The 16,789-nt window shown below is 40.9% G+C and overlaps 1 protein-coding gene across 5 annotated transcripts in view; it reads left to right on the top strand.

The window, feature by feature from the left end:
* The first annotated feature begins 770 nt into the window (after positions 1 to 770).
* The window catches only part of MRE11 (DNA repair and meiosis protein (Mre11)), a 96,548-nt gene continuing 80,529 nt past the window's right edge, over positions 771 to 16,789 (top strand). For 2 of the 5 annotated variants that reach the window (XM_087671054.1, XM_087671057.1), the window contains exons 1-2: positions 773 to 963; positions 2,070 to 2,208. In XM_087671054.1, the coding sequence (XP_087527180.1) occupies positions 962 to 963; positions 2,070 to 2,208 (141 nt within the window). In that variant the 5' untranslated portion in view covers positions 773 to 961. Of the gene's footprint in view, positions 964 to 1,500; positions 1,632 to 2,069; positions 2,209 to 16,789 lie in introns of all 5 variants that reach the window. The other 3 variants (XM_087671056.1, XR_015689428.1, XM_087671055.1) reach the window with 3 other exon arrangements.

Genomic DNA, 16,789 nt, shown 5'->3' on the forward strand with positions numbered 1-16,789 from the left:
TACTCACATGTATGTTTGTCTGTATATATGCATGCATGCATACATATATACATTCATAAATACTTATACATGACACAAAAGCTTTAGGGTCTCCCATTACCAACTACACTAACTTGGTATAAAAGATGTAAAAAGACACTTTTTTTCATCATTGTGCTATAATCTTCTTTCTCTTCTCTCTCTTCTTTAGATCCTTTATTTTGATAGTCTCTTGGCACCATACCCTTGGGGTGGGATAACAATTCTCTATTCTAGATGTGTAGCAAAAAGGTAGAGCTAAGAGCATGAGTTGTCAAATTCAAAATTTAGACATTGATATGAAAAAGAAAAGAAAAGAAAAATTACATTGGGAGGAAACATATGAAGAGTTAGAGACTTTGAACAATTTAAAAGACAATAAATATGCAAAACTAGTAAGAGAGGAATATAAAAACACAATTAGATTAGATGACAAATGCATGGAAGGTGAAAAGTGCTTAACAATGTGGAATAACTCCAAAACTATTGGCCATGCATACCACATACGATTGATTTCTTTGTAACTCAAACCCCCCATAAACCCTCTTACCACATGAAACATGCATTAGAACATAAAGTGCGATAACTATTATTGACATCGGTGCTTCAAACCTTGGGAGGACATGCTTAAAGTGTCGGGAAAACATTGATGCGAAATGCAAAAAAAATCTAAGTGCGAATAACCTAGTGCATTGAGAAAGAGAACTCACTTGGATGAAATAGACGCAATGGTAGACCGTTAGAACTTTAGATTTCACTTTAGTGGCCCCTTTACGTGAACTTTGAAGCAGGCCCTTGTGACGACATCACCTCCTAGGTCGTGTACAAATACTACAAATGTTTCATTGCCTTGAACCGAAGAGCGAGGGAAAAACTATAAAAGTTACCGTCGAGTTCGTATATTCTTCTCAACTCAAGCTTCCTCGCGTCTGCCATCAGCAAAATGTAAGTAATTCGCATTCCTCCGCGCCCTCCCTCTTCCATTCATTGTTGCTCTTCTTCTTGCTGGTTTGCCTATTGAGATTACATTTTCTTGTGTGTGTTTAATTTCTCTGTTTGGCTTGATTTGTGGAAGTTTTCAGCTCCAGTTCTTCATGAAATGCATGTGTCCCTTTGAGGATCATTGCATCATTACCACATCATTTGTTTTCAGTTGTATTTGGATCAGTGTTCACGGTTAACCTAGGGGCGTGTCAAGTGAATCGGGGGGGGCGGGGGGGAGAGGAAGTCTAGGAGAAGGTTTTAAAATTCAAACCGATAGTTAATTTCAGTTATGTGATCGTGAAATGCCATTCTGAGCCTTGGAAAAAATTCACATCATTTGAAGCTGAAGGGTTTTTTTGTGGGTTCTTGGAATGTTTGTGGAGAACACTCGGAATGTTTGTGGGAAGTACTCACAGTTTTGCATGCAAAAGCCTAAATTATGCGATTTTCAGGATATATTTTGGATCAGATGCGTCTCACACTAGTTGATGTTGGCAGTTTTATGCACTAGGTGCCCAGCTTAATAACAACATAGGTCACAAATACTATAACGATTGGGAAGCCAATATTAGTTTCCAGCAACATATTATATGATAAATCTGCTTCAACTTCCCCTTTTACCTGCAAAGGTACTTCAAGATAAGTCTGCTTGAGCTGCAAGGATGAATTTTCCTTTCCCTCAACCCGTTTTCTTGTCACAAGGGTTTAACCCTTCTTCACATGTACGTGCGTGCACACACATACACACAGAGGTATGATTGTGGTATGCTGTTTTCTATGTATGTAGACTCTTGTGGCTTTCCAGCATACACAGAACATCTTGGATGGGTTATATTTGAGTGGCTACATAATATTCAGATGTAATCATTATCCAGAATGACAAAAAAATTTCACCCAGGAAGTACTCCAAATAGTACCAATTGATAGCCTGCAATTTCAGCTTGATAACAAACTTTAGTAAAACATATGCATCAGCACATGTTTCTCTGTGCTCTTAATATTTCCAGGTTTTCATAGGAGTATTGTTTTATTATATGCATTGAATTACAAACTGAACATCCATGCAGGGAGGAAACTCAGGATAATACACTGCGGATTTTAGTGGCGACGGACTGCCATCTTGGCTTTATGGAGAAAGATGAAATAAGACAACATGATTCATTTAATGCCTTTGATGAGATTTGCTCAATAGCTGATCAGCATCAGGTTTGTCTAGGTAGATGATCCTTGAGTTTGTCATGAACCTATTGCATACATCAGAATTCTCATGGTTTCTTTTACCCTCCATGTTTGGAGAGCATTCCATGTTTGTACAGGGTGCACATGTAGCTAATACAGGGCATGCAGTAAAGCTCTTTTGATTCTCCCTTTTCTGTTTTCCTTTGTTATGGCTCATTTACTATAATCATGTTACATCCTTACTTTCTTGTTTACACCAATGAGAAAGCTAGAAACACTTTTTATAGATGGATTTCTAGCTAAAAGAAGTTGAAACATTGAATTGAAAAAGTGGGTTTCCCAAAAATTGTGTGGCAAGGGAAATGTCAGGGTATGTTATTTGGAGGCTTTTGTTGCTCCCCCTCTTCTCAAGTGCTAGGGAGATGTTTCTTACACCCACTATCTTTATTGAGGAGGCCCTTGAGCTGGGACTGCATTTCATTTCATTGAATTCGAGGCAGCATGTGCAGCTATTAGAAGTTAAGAGCATTCTGGATAACAGTTGTCTTACAGTGATTTTTTGGGATTTGTCACTTGCTTAATTCTCCTCATAATTTATTAGAAACGAGGCTTGCAGGTCTTGCAATTAACCTTATCTTGGAGAGGGCTAAGTGATGCTGAGCCCAAAATGTGAAATGTGCAAAGGATTTGAGACCAATGACTTTGCTACTAGTTTTGTACAAATTTGTTACTTAGATGACGACATATAGAGGCTTGGCTCTATTTCTCTTTGAGGGACTATAATAATATTGATGTATAAGGACTACGAATCGTGGATAATGTTTGAAATTGACCGTATGCTACATGTAATACTTCTTTTCTAGTTTGATGTGGACTATACATATAACCCATCGGGATCATTTGGAAAAAGTTGTGGAGGTTGTAGGGTTTGTGCTTTAGTGGATGGGGGGGGAGAGATGAAGGAGGGAGGGTTTGAGGAAATGCTAGGGTTTTTGGAGAAAGGATTGCGAGTGACAATTCAGCAACTAACAAAATGATCTCAAACAATAGGGTTGAAAGAGAAAAAAAAGTATACAAGAACTTGAAGAACAAATTGATAGTCTAATTAATCTAGTGCAACCAGTGAGCTCCATGAAGCAAAAGGCTGTTCGACATTGTATCTCAAGGCTGAAGTCTTTAGATTGTACGGTTGTGTTGGCCATTGGGCCTAAATCCATGAATGGTGATCACACAATGAATGTGCACAAGGGGCCTTGAGTCCTATAAATTGGACTTAGGAGCCGTAACCCTAAAGTGCCCCTAGTGGAGCATTAGGTCATTCTATGACCCAAGGCTATGACCAATGTTGCTGGTGCCCACCCAAATATCCAAGGATGTGACAATAGGGAATCCACTATGAGAATCAAAGAGTACAATGGTTGAGTGCCAAGGCTCTTCAACACTGTATCTTAATGTTGAAGCCGTCTGATTGTACAGTTGTGCTGGCCATTGGGCCTAACGTCCAATGGTGATCACACAATGAATATGCACAATGGGCCTCGAGTCTTATAAATAGGACTCAGCAGCTGTAAACCTAAAGTGCCCCTAGTGGAGCACTAGGTCACTTTATGACCCAAGGCTATCACCAATGTTGTTGGTGCCCATTTGAATTTCCAAGGAAGTAACAATAGGGAATCCACTATGAGAATCAAAGAGTACAACGGTTGATTGCCAGTTCATACACTCCATAAGATCCCTCTCTTCACACTAAGAATCTAGAAGTAAAAACATATAAATGGCCACAATGCCCAGACCAAGAATTTGCAAGTACAAGTATGGTTAGATGTTGTGTGCAAGCTTGCAAGGCCTACAAAACCTTGTTCTAGTTGCATTTTGATGTTTTGGACTTGGTGCGATTGTTGGCTAGTCTTCTTCATTGTAGCACGGTGTGTGACTCTCTGATGATCAAAAGGAGTAAACCCTATTAGTAATTACAACATAAACAATAAAGTTAGCAATTTAAATAATCACAAATGGGAACTAGGGTGCTCCTACTAAGTAGAAAGACATCAAGTGGCTCCAAAGATTGGTGCCTCTTTTGTTATTTGTTTAGATTGCTGAGAATGGCTTAAAATGGGTACAACTTACTGAAAGTTCAATGGTTTCTCACATTGTGGTTGATCATTGTAGGCTTCATGGCTTTGGCACCTTGAGAGAAGGTCTTGATCAAACTCTAGATCAATTAGAAACTCATTTGATGACTTCGGCCTACTAAACTTAAGAAAAGGGCCTCAACACTTTGCACCCCAATCCAATGCGCATTCGTTCCTTTGGCTGCCTTGATGTGACCTGTTGACTCCTTGGTCAGTCTCTCTTGCAAACAAGGTTGGTGCTTATGACAGATCTACCGTGATTGACTTTTTGTGTTAAAAGCATTGTAATGTTGAGATCTAAGAGAAACAAGGGTGATCTCAGCCCCTTGGAGTTGGAATAATCGATCCAGGAGAGAAAAACATGAAAATCGACAGTGGAGAAGGCTAGTTTCATTGCTCCAAAACTGCCATATTGATTCCCAATGGCACAAGAATGTGAAACGTGAATGAACTCTTAACATTTTCATTAAACTTCACATAAAATTTCCAATTAAATTACTTTAACTTAGGTAACCCTAGCTTTGGGCATGGTGAGAATTGCATTGGTAGTGAAAGATATGGGCGCTAGGCATGCAATAGACGAAGTCTAGACCATGTGGCACAAGTACAAACCAAGAAATGAGTCTAGAACTTACAAGATATTGGTTTTCTAAGGTTAAATGTAAACTTTCAAATATTATTTTTAAAACCTAATTTGCAAGCAGTAGGACCTCAAAACTTAAGTTTGGGCAGTCATTTAAGTTTTTTTAAGTTTTTAAGTGTGGATGAGCGTATTGGAAAGTTAGGGGCAATTTCAACTTTTGAATAGTAAGTAAAGATGTGAGAACAAGTTTAGAAAGACTTTTCTTGCCACCATTGCTCAACATTGTAGACTAGTACCTCCTTTAGCAGACTTACCATCTTGGATCACCCCAGGATAGATATCCTTGCCTTGAGGAGAGTACAACATTTCTAGTGATGCCTATTGATCAGGTTGGGATCATATAGATCAATTAGAGGGTCATTGAGAGATCACTTCGTACATGATAGCGGTCTATACTTGTAGTTCTTATGATTGTAAGCATTATGTTGTTTTCATTGTTGTTCTCAAGTCAAGACAACATGGGTCATCTTCCTTTCTTCTCCTATCTTGGCATTCCATCTCTATCTTGCCAAAAGTGGTCTACCATGATCTTGGAGTGGTAACTCCCCAAGATCCAATTGCCAGCACTGTCAAAGAAGCTTGCACAAAAGCATCACTCCAACACCATCCCAAATATGAGTATAGAAACATACCTTGGCAGACTTGTCACCTACAAAAGATGTCCCTTGTGTACACCCTTCTCACTAGTAGCGTCCCATACTACCCTATATCAGATTAGAGTGTACTTGTTTTAAGTGTGGACCATCACAATCGTGTGAGTAAATCTTAACTTTGTGCATATCATTGTATCCTACACCACAAAGTAGGTTGATACTTTAATACTAATGAAATGTCCCCCTAGGATCCAACCCACACACGAGATGTGACACTGATGTACATTGACAGAACAGCCTGATTTCAGCAGTTCCTTCAGTTGAAAGTGTGAGAAAGGTGAGAATAAGCACCAAAGGCTGAGAGGACAACTTGCCATGGCTGATACACAAGGTCCAATGGCTACTCCACTCTTCATCAAGGCTGAATTGAAGAAAAACGAGTCAAAAACCAGTAGGGAATCTTTTTGGGAGGACATCAATAACAAACATGAATGAGTTTTGATTACCTTATAGCGTTACCAGGAGTAAATATGAACAATAATTCAATTGAGCCCTAAGAGAGAAGATTGGTTTGTGCAATTGTAAGTGCGCATGCAAGCAATTGATCAACAGGCTGAATGCAGATTTTGAAACGACCTTCATCAGAACAATACAAACAGATACAATAAGTTCAATAAAAGAACAAAGGCAGCTAGAGGTCTCTTGCACAAATACTTAAGTAGATCACAGGATTGGCCCAAAATCTTTGTGCCTTTTGCATTATTTCTTCTTTATTCCATGAGTCCAAGGTATATAAAAGCACAATTACACGGCACTTCCACCACTCATGAGTGATCCAAGATCTCCCTTGAGTACAAGGTTTGGTACATGATCGCAGTTGCAAATTCATATGCACTGAATCAATTCAGCCAATCTAACACAACCTTGGATCTCTTTCCTCATATGCCGGGTCAGCCTCCACAAAGTCAGAACAATAGCTTGACAGCCAATTAGCCTCCACAACAAAGAACCCAGCCAAAAACAGCTTTGTACAGCTTTGTCTGAATATTGCTAGGGCAGCCATCAACTTCTTTGGGCAGAATCAGCAATAGATTTGTTGTAATCTTGCTGTAAACAGCAGTGTGAGCATCTAGAGCAACAATGCTACTGTCAAAGCATGTTGTATTGATCACTAGATGCCCTGCTTTGCCTGGAAAAGGCAGCATTTAGCCCTTTTTATGTTGCTTTGTACTCCTAAATTGGTAATTGGGGTTTTTCCCTGCTAGAGATGCAAAGCAAAGAACAAAAGTCCAGCTTTAGAAAGCATAACACAGCCACAGAATCTGAAAAAGAAGAAATGAGCTAGTTGCGACATCAATAGGCCTGTTGAGACACATGTCATGTTTGTAGTCAAATTAATTGTCTCTAGTCATACTTTTGATCTTCACGATTTCTTTCTCTAGATGATATTAATACAAAAAGTTAGAGACTTGTTCCTAAGCAATTTTTTACACATCCATGGACTTCTTGACCAGAATTTCAGTCAAGGTTCCATACATACACCACCACATCCCCTTGTCTCCCCTTGGTGAAGATATGCTAGGGTTTGCACTAAGAAAACACAAAATGTACGGACATAACTAAAACATAGTAACTCATACAAAAACACAACAATGCAAAATAGAAATGAAGAGAAATTGATGAAGTTGAACAAATGCTGAATGTAAATGACTACATGGACACAATTCTCAAAGGTAGGAACTGTCCAACAGCCAATGGCTCTTGTGGGAGCAGGTTGAGGGAGGTGTTGGAGTATGATGTCCACTAGAGATGGATCCCAAGTGTTGCAACCACTAGTTGGAGCTAAGAGAAGTGGGCAAGCAACAAAAATGTAGCAGTAGCAATGTGTTGAAGTAGTATGTGACCTCTAGAAGCTGTATAGCAGCAGGGTGGCTGATCAGACTGAAAATGCAGCTGTCCATAAAGATTGGATGAACAGGGCAGTCCTTGAGAACACCTTGATAGGAGCTAGAGCAGTCGAGGAAGCTTTCCAACATGCAGTAGACAAGGACCAGCAGGCAGGCAGCTGTAGAAAACAGCAAAATGCAGTTGGCCTGAGGTCATGGAGTTGTAGAAGATGATGACACTAGCAGTTGGGAAAAAGCGCAGCCTGTAGGAGCCTCTAAAAGGCCAGGAGGTAGTTTAGGATGACCATGGCAACAACTGGAATAAGGTGGTGGCAGCAAGCGATGGGGTTAACATCCATGAGGAGATATAGACTAAGTGGGGCAGATTGTAACTGAAGACAAGGGATGCTAATGATCATGCACACCATCTATTTATAGATAAGGAACTGACCGAAGTATGGAGGTTTGCTCATAGGACACCAGAAACAATTCTAGCATTAAAGTTTGAGTTTTGGGGCTGGTTGAATGAGTTAATTAAGGTTTAATGTGTAATGCATCTTCTTTAGCTTAATACCCCCTCTCAAGTCCAAAATGAGAACTAGAAGGGATTGTCAACATAGCTCACCCCATTTTATCTCGAGATGTTTGACCCCAAAGTAGCCAGCACATCAATCAATTGGTGCACGTTGGTTGCCCAAGAACTTGCCAAGACTATAGGCCATGGTGATCTTCCCTTGGGTATCCAAAGGGCCACCTTAGAGAGGCCAAGGGATTGGACAGAGGTTGCTTCTTGGTTGTCTAGTGGCCTACCAGGACCTAGAAAGGTGATGTGAAACCACACACACACACACACACACACACACACTCTCTCTCTCTCTCTCTCTCTCTCTCTCTCTCTCTTTCTTGGGGGGGGGGGGATGATATATGTGCCCATCCATCTGGAAGAGCTAGGGAGAAGCTACCACCATGGTAGTTGTTGGAAATGGAGAGAGAGAGAGAGAGAGAGAGAGAGAGAGAGAGAGAGAGTGGGCAGCTGTTAGACGCTCAAAAGGGATTGGACAGAGGATGCTTCTTGGTTGCCTAGTGGCCTACCAGGACCTAGAAAGGTGATGTGAAACCACACACACACACACACACACTCTCTCTCTCTCTCTCTCTCTCTCTTTTTCTTGGGGGGGGGATGATGAATATGTGCCCATCCATCTGGAAGAACTAGGGAGAAGCTACCACCATGGTAGTTGTTGGAAATGGAGAGAGAGAGAGAGAGAGAGAGAGAGAGAGAGAGAGAGAGAGAGGGCAGCATTTACGAAAAAAAAAAGAGAGTGGGCAGCAGTCAGACGCTCAAAAGATGTAAAAACTAGAATGATAGAATGAAAGTACAATAGACCTTAAGTTCTGCTTCAGACGCTCAAAAGATGTAAAAACTAGAATGATAGAATGAAAGTACAATAGACCTTAAGTTAGTTATCCCTAACTCAACTGGAGTCAAATTAACTCTCAAAGTAGTGACACAACTTATTAACTTGATTGTGTCCACACCACACACTAAAACATTGGGCATTGACCATAATTGATCAATTCTAGCACCCCTACAGTGCTAATGTGATGATGTACAAGGAGTGAATCAATCGACAAAAGGTAGTGAGTTCAAGGATTTTCAAAATTCCTCAAACTTTTCATATGATAGTTCCTTGTGTAAATATCTGTAACATTCTTTTGTGTGGGGATGTAGATCATGCCAATGTCCCTTGCATGTGATCTCTCTTTGACATAGTGATAATGTATCTCAATGTGTTTCGTATGAGTATGAAACACTGGATTCTGGCTATTGCAATAGCACTCTGACCATCAAAAAGTATATGAGTGGGTCTCTCCAAATGAACATGAAGATCGACCAAGACATGGCGCAACCAAAGTTCAAACACATTCGAATGTTGCTGTGAAAGCTACCTTGTACTTAGCTTTAGCTTTCATAAGATGAGGTAGCCACAATAGGTTGCCTCTTGCTTAGCCAAGAAATGCATGACTAGCCTATGAAGAAACAATGTCCACTAATAGATTGCCTTGTATCATTATCACCAACCCAATCCGAATCACTTGTAAGCATGCATTTGCAAGTTTTCCCCTCCCCCTTGGAAAATAGCAAACCATACGACCATGTTTCTTGCAAATAACGAAAAATGCACTTAACAACTTGCCAATGTAATGTCCTTGGATTGTGCATGTATTTGCTTACCTGTGATACTACATATTGCATGTCAGAATAGGTGTTACACAAATAGATGAGACAAGCAACAACTTGGCTGTAAATAGCAACATGTGATAGATTACTACCATCATGCATTGAAACTTAAAAGCTTCAACTCTATTTCCATAGGTGTGCTCATAGGTTCACAATCTTGTATGTCAAACCTTACTAGCAACTTCTGAACATATTGTGACTAAGACATAACAATACCTTTCTGATTTTGGGTGATTTGAATCCCAAAAAAGTAGTGAATCAGCCGTTGTGTATTTGACATATCAAAAGTAGACTGCAATTCAGCCTTGAAATCTAAATTTTTTCTCTTATTTGGTCCAATGAGTAGCATATCATGTACAAAAAGAATGACGATGATTAAATCTGTTTTGGAACCCTTGTGCGGTCAAGAATGCATCTATCTTGGAGTACTAAGCACATGGAGGCCTGTTTTAAGCTATACAAGGCTTTATTCAGCTTGCAAACCTTGTGTTCTTGGCCTTGCGCAACAAAGACTGGAGGTTGTGCAACATATACATTCCCTTCTGAATCTCCATTTAGAAATTTTGTCTCTATATCCAATTGATGTACATCCCAAGTGAAATGTGCAGCCATAGCAATCACACATCTAATGGTGGTCATCTTGGATGTAGGAGCAAACTCTTCTCATAGTCAGTGTCAATTGGCAAGCTGAAAAGGAAATCTGATGGGTCTATTGACAAATACAAGGCAATGTTGGTTGCGAAGAAATATGCCTTTGGACATGAAAGAGGTAGCTCATGCGGTAGAAGCAACAATGAATTGGACCTAGGTGATTTCCTGAGGCCATCCAATAGTTAGTAAACAAACAGGATGCTCAAATGCGACTAGAACACCGAGGTAGACCTATAGAGGACATCATAGCAGATCTTGAGGAGGCCTAGCCATGTACAATCAGGATCAACAAACTAGGAGTTTGTGCCAAAGAATGGAAATGTGAGTGATCTAGAGAGTGCTAGCCCTAGCAGGCAGAAATCGATCGGAGAGAAAAAGAGCGCTAGAGGGAGACCTCACACTGAGCGAGCTTTTGATGAAGTGACTGCTAGATAACACGGCAGCAGAGAAAAGTGTTGTAGCATTGGCAGCATCACTGCTAACAGGGTTAGGGGTTAACTAAACCTCTAAGTGCCAATCAAAAATTCCTATGGTGGTGAAGCAATTGGACAAATACCAAGCAAACGACGACCCTTACAGCTTTATGGAATAGTTCAAGCAGGTCTACAAGGCCAACAGCCTTACGGATCCTACTCAATGCTCCCAAGCTTTTGGATTGTGCTTAGGTGACAAGGGTCGGGGACTTGGTACACGATTTTGGATGTTGCAAAGCATGCCAATTTCAATAGCTTGAAAAATCTCTTCATTAAGAGATTTTCCAAACTTGGGTACTCTGATAACTTGCTAGTATGACTCATGAATGTCAAGCAAAGTGAGAAAGAGGATATTCGAGATTATGTGACCCAACGCCACCCTAGATTGATTGTGCCTATTTATAGGCCACTCTCTCATTCATTCCTTATGGCTGATTCATTCAGTCTGTCACCTCTTCTCTCTAGCCTCTCCACTGCCTTCACACCCCATCAGGAGGACATTGCGGTTCGTGGTTCGTGGCTGTCTTCATCATCTTCCTTGTGCTACGACACCCTTGTTCCCTTGTTTTACATTCATTCCATTCATCAGAGTTTCTTTTCTCTTCTCTTCTCCATGTTTGTCGAGTTCACTCCGTGTTCCTCCCCGCAAACCCTATTGTCTCGCTGGTTTATCATATTTTGACATGGTATCAGAGTTGGATTTGCTCAAACAACGGCAAAGATTCTCCACTCCAGTGATGGCAAAGACTAGTGGCGGGTTTGGCATCCACTTCTCATCTTCTTCCACTGCATCAAAATCTTGTTTTTGCAAGTTTCAGGTGTTTTCGGCTTGCTGCCCACATCCCTTTCGCGGAGGACATCGCAATCTCAGCTGTCCCTTGCTGTCATCTACAGTATGGCGTTTGTTTCTAGCCTTCCACCCACAGTTTGCAGCTATTTACAGCAGAGCGACTGTTGCTGATCACTCTCCATTCAGAAAACGCGTCTTCCACTAGACACTCCTTGTGCCACCTCTCCTTTCTGGGCCACAGAGATCGCTCTGCATCGGCTATCGGAGTATTATGCTCAAGGCAATAAGCTGCACCCAACGCACACTAAGACCTTTCGAGGATACGGAGGCTCTAAGACCTCACGAGGCGATAAGCCCTCATGGAGACCACCCCACAGCGCAGAGGTTTCCTTCACTTACTTTCAAGTACAGTGGCTTCCATGGGCCACATCTCCTCCATAGTCCACTCTCCTGAGAGCTTGTGATTGTTCCCCAGCCTTGGCTCATCCTGAGCCTTCTTTTTTCCACCCTCTTTCACTCAGGTTCGAGAGGCCACTTTTGGGTGCTTTTTGGCTTCTTCTTTCGAGCCCCAAATACCTTCTTCGGCACAACCGGGGAGACTTTCTTTGTCATCAGATGCTTCGCAGTCCGTGAGCCATGAGTGGTTGGATTTCCTTTCTCTCTCAGACTAGGATTCAGTGGGGGATTTTCTTACTTCGCCCTTAGAGGGGGCTTCCAATTCTTTGGCTTCAGAGGGGGCTCCTACTTCTATTGCTTCCGATTCAGAGAGGAACCCTATTTGCCATGAAGTTTTTCACACACCACCACCTTTCACTTTCAAGGAGTGGCTCTCCATAGGGCAATCATTTTCTCTACTCATACCTAGGATCTAGAGGATCTACCTAGATTGGGGCCCTTGGGTCTTCAATAGCGACTTGGTGCCTAGGCCTTCCAGCATGGAGTCACGGAGCTAGTGGCTTCTCTCCCAAGGTCATAGCAGCTAGAAACGTCAGAAACATGTTTTGTAAGTTTCTTTCAAGAGGGGGTAAAATAAGAAACGCGGGTTTTTTTATATAGGGATTTTTAATAGTTTTGACGGGGGAAAGAGGTTCTAAACCTCTATGGAACTCTCTCTTAAACAAAGAATGGCTAATTGAGTTTGAGTGATAATAGAGTCAATTGAGAATAATACATTATACGTTACGTATCCATGATCCATTATTGACTTGTCACTTATGTCAAAGTTAGTCTTTGGACAAGCTATACTATGGTTTAGAACTCAAAAATTATGATTCATACATATCATACAAAGAAAATTGAAATTAACATGTAAATACCCTATCTATAATATGGATTGGGTCAAGTTGCAACATCATGATTCTCATTTTAAAACAAACTGACAAAATGGCAAAATCAAGAATGATTTGTGATATATCATAAATAACTTATAAATGAGACTAAAGTCGTATAATATTCAAATCTCAAGACAAGAATAGATACTAGATTGACAAAGTCCAATAACTAAACAAAATCATAAAAAAATCTGTCTCTCATCCAAAATCTTGAGTCCTCACGAGTCATTACACATCATCATCATCATGTTTAACATTGCCCATTAGTTTTTGTCAAAAAAACCATGTTTTGGATTTCAACTCACCAAAAAAATTAAAAAAAAGTTAAAAACGTCCACATTCTTTACTCTAAAAACGTTTCGTACTTTAAGAAACGTTTTGTAAGTTTCAAATTCAAAGAAACGTGTTTTTTAGCTGCTATGCCCGAGGTTGAGTTTCGGGTTCTATAGCTCATCCTGTCTCTTGACTATCTTCAAAGGTCTCCTTTCAGGTGGTATTCTCAGATTACAGCGTGGATCTTCTTCGTCTCTTGGTTAGCATGGAGCCAACTCTCGAAATCGAGTACGGGCATATCCTTGTGGTTCTTGGCACCACACAAAGTCTAACATTCCTTCTATGCATTGCATGTTTTCATCATCTTTGTACTAGGGGTACTTGGGTAAGTGAACAATATCCCCACGAGGGACACTGTCCAAGTGGCACTTGTTGCATGAGCATTCTTCAGCATGTAGAAATGCATCTCCACCTCACTCTTCTCTTGTTCCCCTTTTTGGGCCTAAGAGGGGGTGTTGAGAAACCCTTCACCCGCAGTTTGTATTTTTGCGTTTTTGTATTTTGCGTTTAGGGTTTGCAGCCCCAAAAAGGGGTGCCACCGTAGACTGATTGTGCCTATTTATAGGCCACTCTCTCATTCATTCCTTATGGCTAATTCATTTAGTCCATCACCTCTTCTCTCTAGCCTCTCCACTGTCCTCACATCCCTTCAAGAGAACATTGTGGTTTGTGGTTCGTGGCTGTCTTCATCATCTTCCTTGTGCTACGGCACCCTTGTTTCCTTATATTACGTTCATTTCATTCATTAGAGTTTCTTCTCTCTTCTCTTCTCCATGTAACATGTTTGTCGAGTTCACTCTGTGTTCCTCCCCGCAAACCCTACTGTCTCGTTGGTATGTCATCTTTGGCATCAATGGCCTTTTTACTAGAAGGCAAGTCAACAAGACTGTAGGTGTTTACTCAATAGAGTGCATCTCATCATTTCATGGCTTGCGCCCAATACACATCTTATTGTGCATTCTTAAAACATGTTGGCTCATCTTCTTCCAAAAGAGTACTAGTAAAAGCATATGCTTCCTCATCATCAATAAGATGGCCTATATTGAAAAAACGTGTCCCCCTTGCATTTCTAGCACTGGAATGTGTACATTGAGGCAAAGGAGCATCCATACTACTCGCTTTAAGAGTTTGTAATAGTCACCTAGGGATTGTTTTACCTGTATGTATAGCAACCCTTTCTTGCATAACTGTGTCATTCACTTCCCAGTGAGAAACTAGATTAGGTGGAGGCTGATTTTGGGCAAGTGGGGCAGGTTTAACATCCTTTAATGGCTGATTTTTAGCATCAAAATCAACCCCTGAACCAATAGCATATGGAAAGAGACCCTTCAATACATCCAAAGAGTCCGAGAGTCTAATGTGGCTGGCATTTCAAATTCAGCATGTATATGTGTTGAATTTTCAAAGGATATGACATCTCTACTCACAAAACCCTTGTGTGTGGAAGGGTTGTATACCCTATACCCTTTGTTTTCTATGCTATACTCAACAAAAATGCATTTTATTGCCTTGTCATCGAGCTTTCCACAAAGCTCTTTGGGTACATGTGCATATGCAACACAACCAGAAACATGAAAGTAATCCACACAAGGCATCTTGCCATACCATGCCATTACATAGTGTAATGGTCTTCAATTCTTTTGTAGGAGCACGATTCAAAACATGATTTCTACACATAAGGCCTTCAAGCCAAAATCTATGAGGTAGCCCTTTGCTCTTCAAGATGCATTTAGTAATTTTCATAATAGTACAGTTTTTGCGTTCCAGCACTCCATTATGTTGAGGAGTCATCCTTACTATAGACTAATGTGCAATGCCATGGTCTAGCATATAAGCCTCAAAGGCTTTAGACATGTACTCTCCCCAACTATTTGTTCGTAGAGTCTACACTTTCAAACCAATTTTAGTTTCCAATTTGACAACCAAATGTTTGAAGTATATAAATACATCCAATTTGGCCTTCAAACCATACATCCAAGTGTACCTAGAGTAGTCATCGATAAATGTGACAAAATAAAGATGACCTATGTATAAGTTGTAATTTTTGGACTCATGTGTCCATATTGAGCATGCCATAGCTTCGGCTTTTGCATAGCAGGACTAAGTGTATTGACTGCTAGAGCATGATGAGGTCTCTTATCATAAGTATCCAACAGAAAGAGACCTTTGTACAAAGCACTTGACAAACAAAGAGTATAATCAAGCTCTCTATCTCTGACAATGGATTTATCATCTTCAAAGATGATCTGAAAGTGTCATGAGGACATATATTTTTGAAACCTCACTTAACATGTTGATTAATTTTTAATCACATGGTTAAGTAAATGTTGCACATGTGAGGTGTAGTTGGGGTTAGAGTAAATTTATGAGCTCAGGACCTGAGGAAATCACGGGATGTCAAAGGCAAAAGCTGCTATAAGTTATACCGCACAAGTACTTAGTGGTATTTGATGCCAGTTGTTGGCCTAGGTCATTCATTTGGCCATAAGTGTCAGTTGGTGACACTAGAGAAGTGGCGTTTAATGGTACCTAACTCTAATCTAATGGTCGAAGATGATGTAGAGACACTTGGGATTGGAAGTTGCCTAGCAAATTTAATTATTGGCCAATCAGATGATTTTTCAAGGCCCCAAAATAATTATTAGATTAATTTTCAGTATTTAAAGATTAAAAATTAATATTTAACTATGGATAATGCTGGAAAAATCATTTGGGAAGGTTGTCACTTGTCAAAAATGCCCATGCAAGGCTGAAAAACGTCTTTAAAGGTAGGTTGGAAAGAGACATTTTAGTGTATTCATCCTGCAAGAGAGAGGGAGGAGACGTGTAGCGTTCCGCATGGGAACCACCTTCCCCCCCTCCCCCCACCCAATAATTAACAATAGTACAATTTTTTTTCCTTTCTTCCTCCCTGTCATCGCCGATAGGTGGCGGGCGGGAAAAACAACGAAGAGGAGGAAGTCCAAGACGGCAGGAGATGTCGATGTGGAGGAGGAGGTTGAGGATGATGAACAATATTTACGAGGGAGATGTGACCGCGTTGATGATGGAGAAGGGAGGCCATGGGTCTACTACTCCTCCCTTCCTAAAGCTCTTCGATCAGTCCGCTATGCGATGCAACAGGTGGTGGGTGGGGAGACCACCACTACTCCATGTCTCTCCTAATAATACCCCACCCGTCCCCTATATAACCCCTCCCCCATTGTAAGGGAAGAAGGGGTATGCCTCCAGACTGTCGACTACTAAGAGAGGGAGAGAGAGGGTAAGAGAGAGACCTCCCCTTTTGCTACCGTGGGATAGAGAGAGAGAGACCCCCCCTTGCTGCCGGCTTGAGGTAAAAGAGAGAGAGAGAGAGAGAGAGAGAGAGAGGATTTACGAAAAAAAGAGAGAGAGAGAGGAGAGAAAGGGAGAAGTGTCAAGAATCACGCGGTGGGGGACTTTGCTTGAGCTGCTGCGCCAAACACATACTGTACACGCAAGAGGAAGCTCACTCAAGAACACAAGAAGAGAGATGGAGGCCAAAACGTTTTCTTG

Source organism: Lygodium microphyllum, chromosome 29 (assembly GCF_053477565.2).
Source record: "Lygodium microphyllum isolate KBCC chromosome 29, Lygodium_microphyllum_v1.1.10, whole genome shotgun sequence".
NCBI classification, from domain to species: Eukaryota; Viridiplantae; Streptophyta; class Polypodiopsida; order Schizaeales; family Lygodiaceae; genus Lygodium; species Lygodium microphyllum.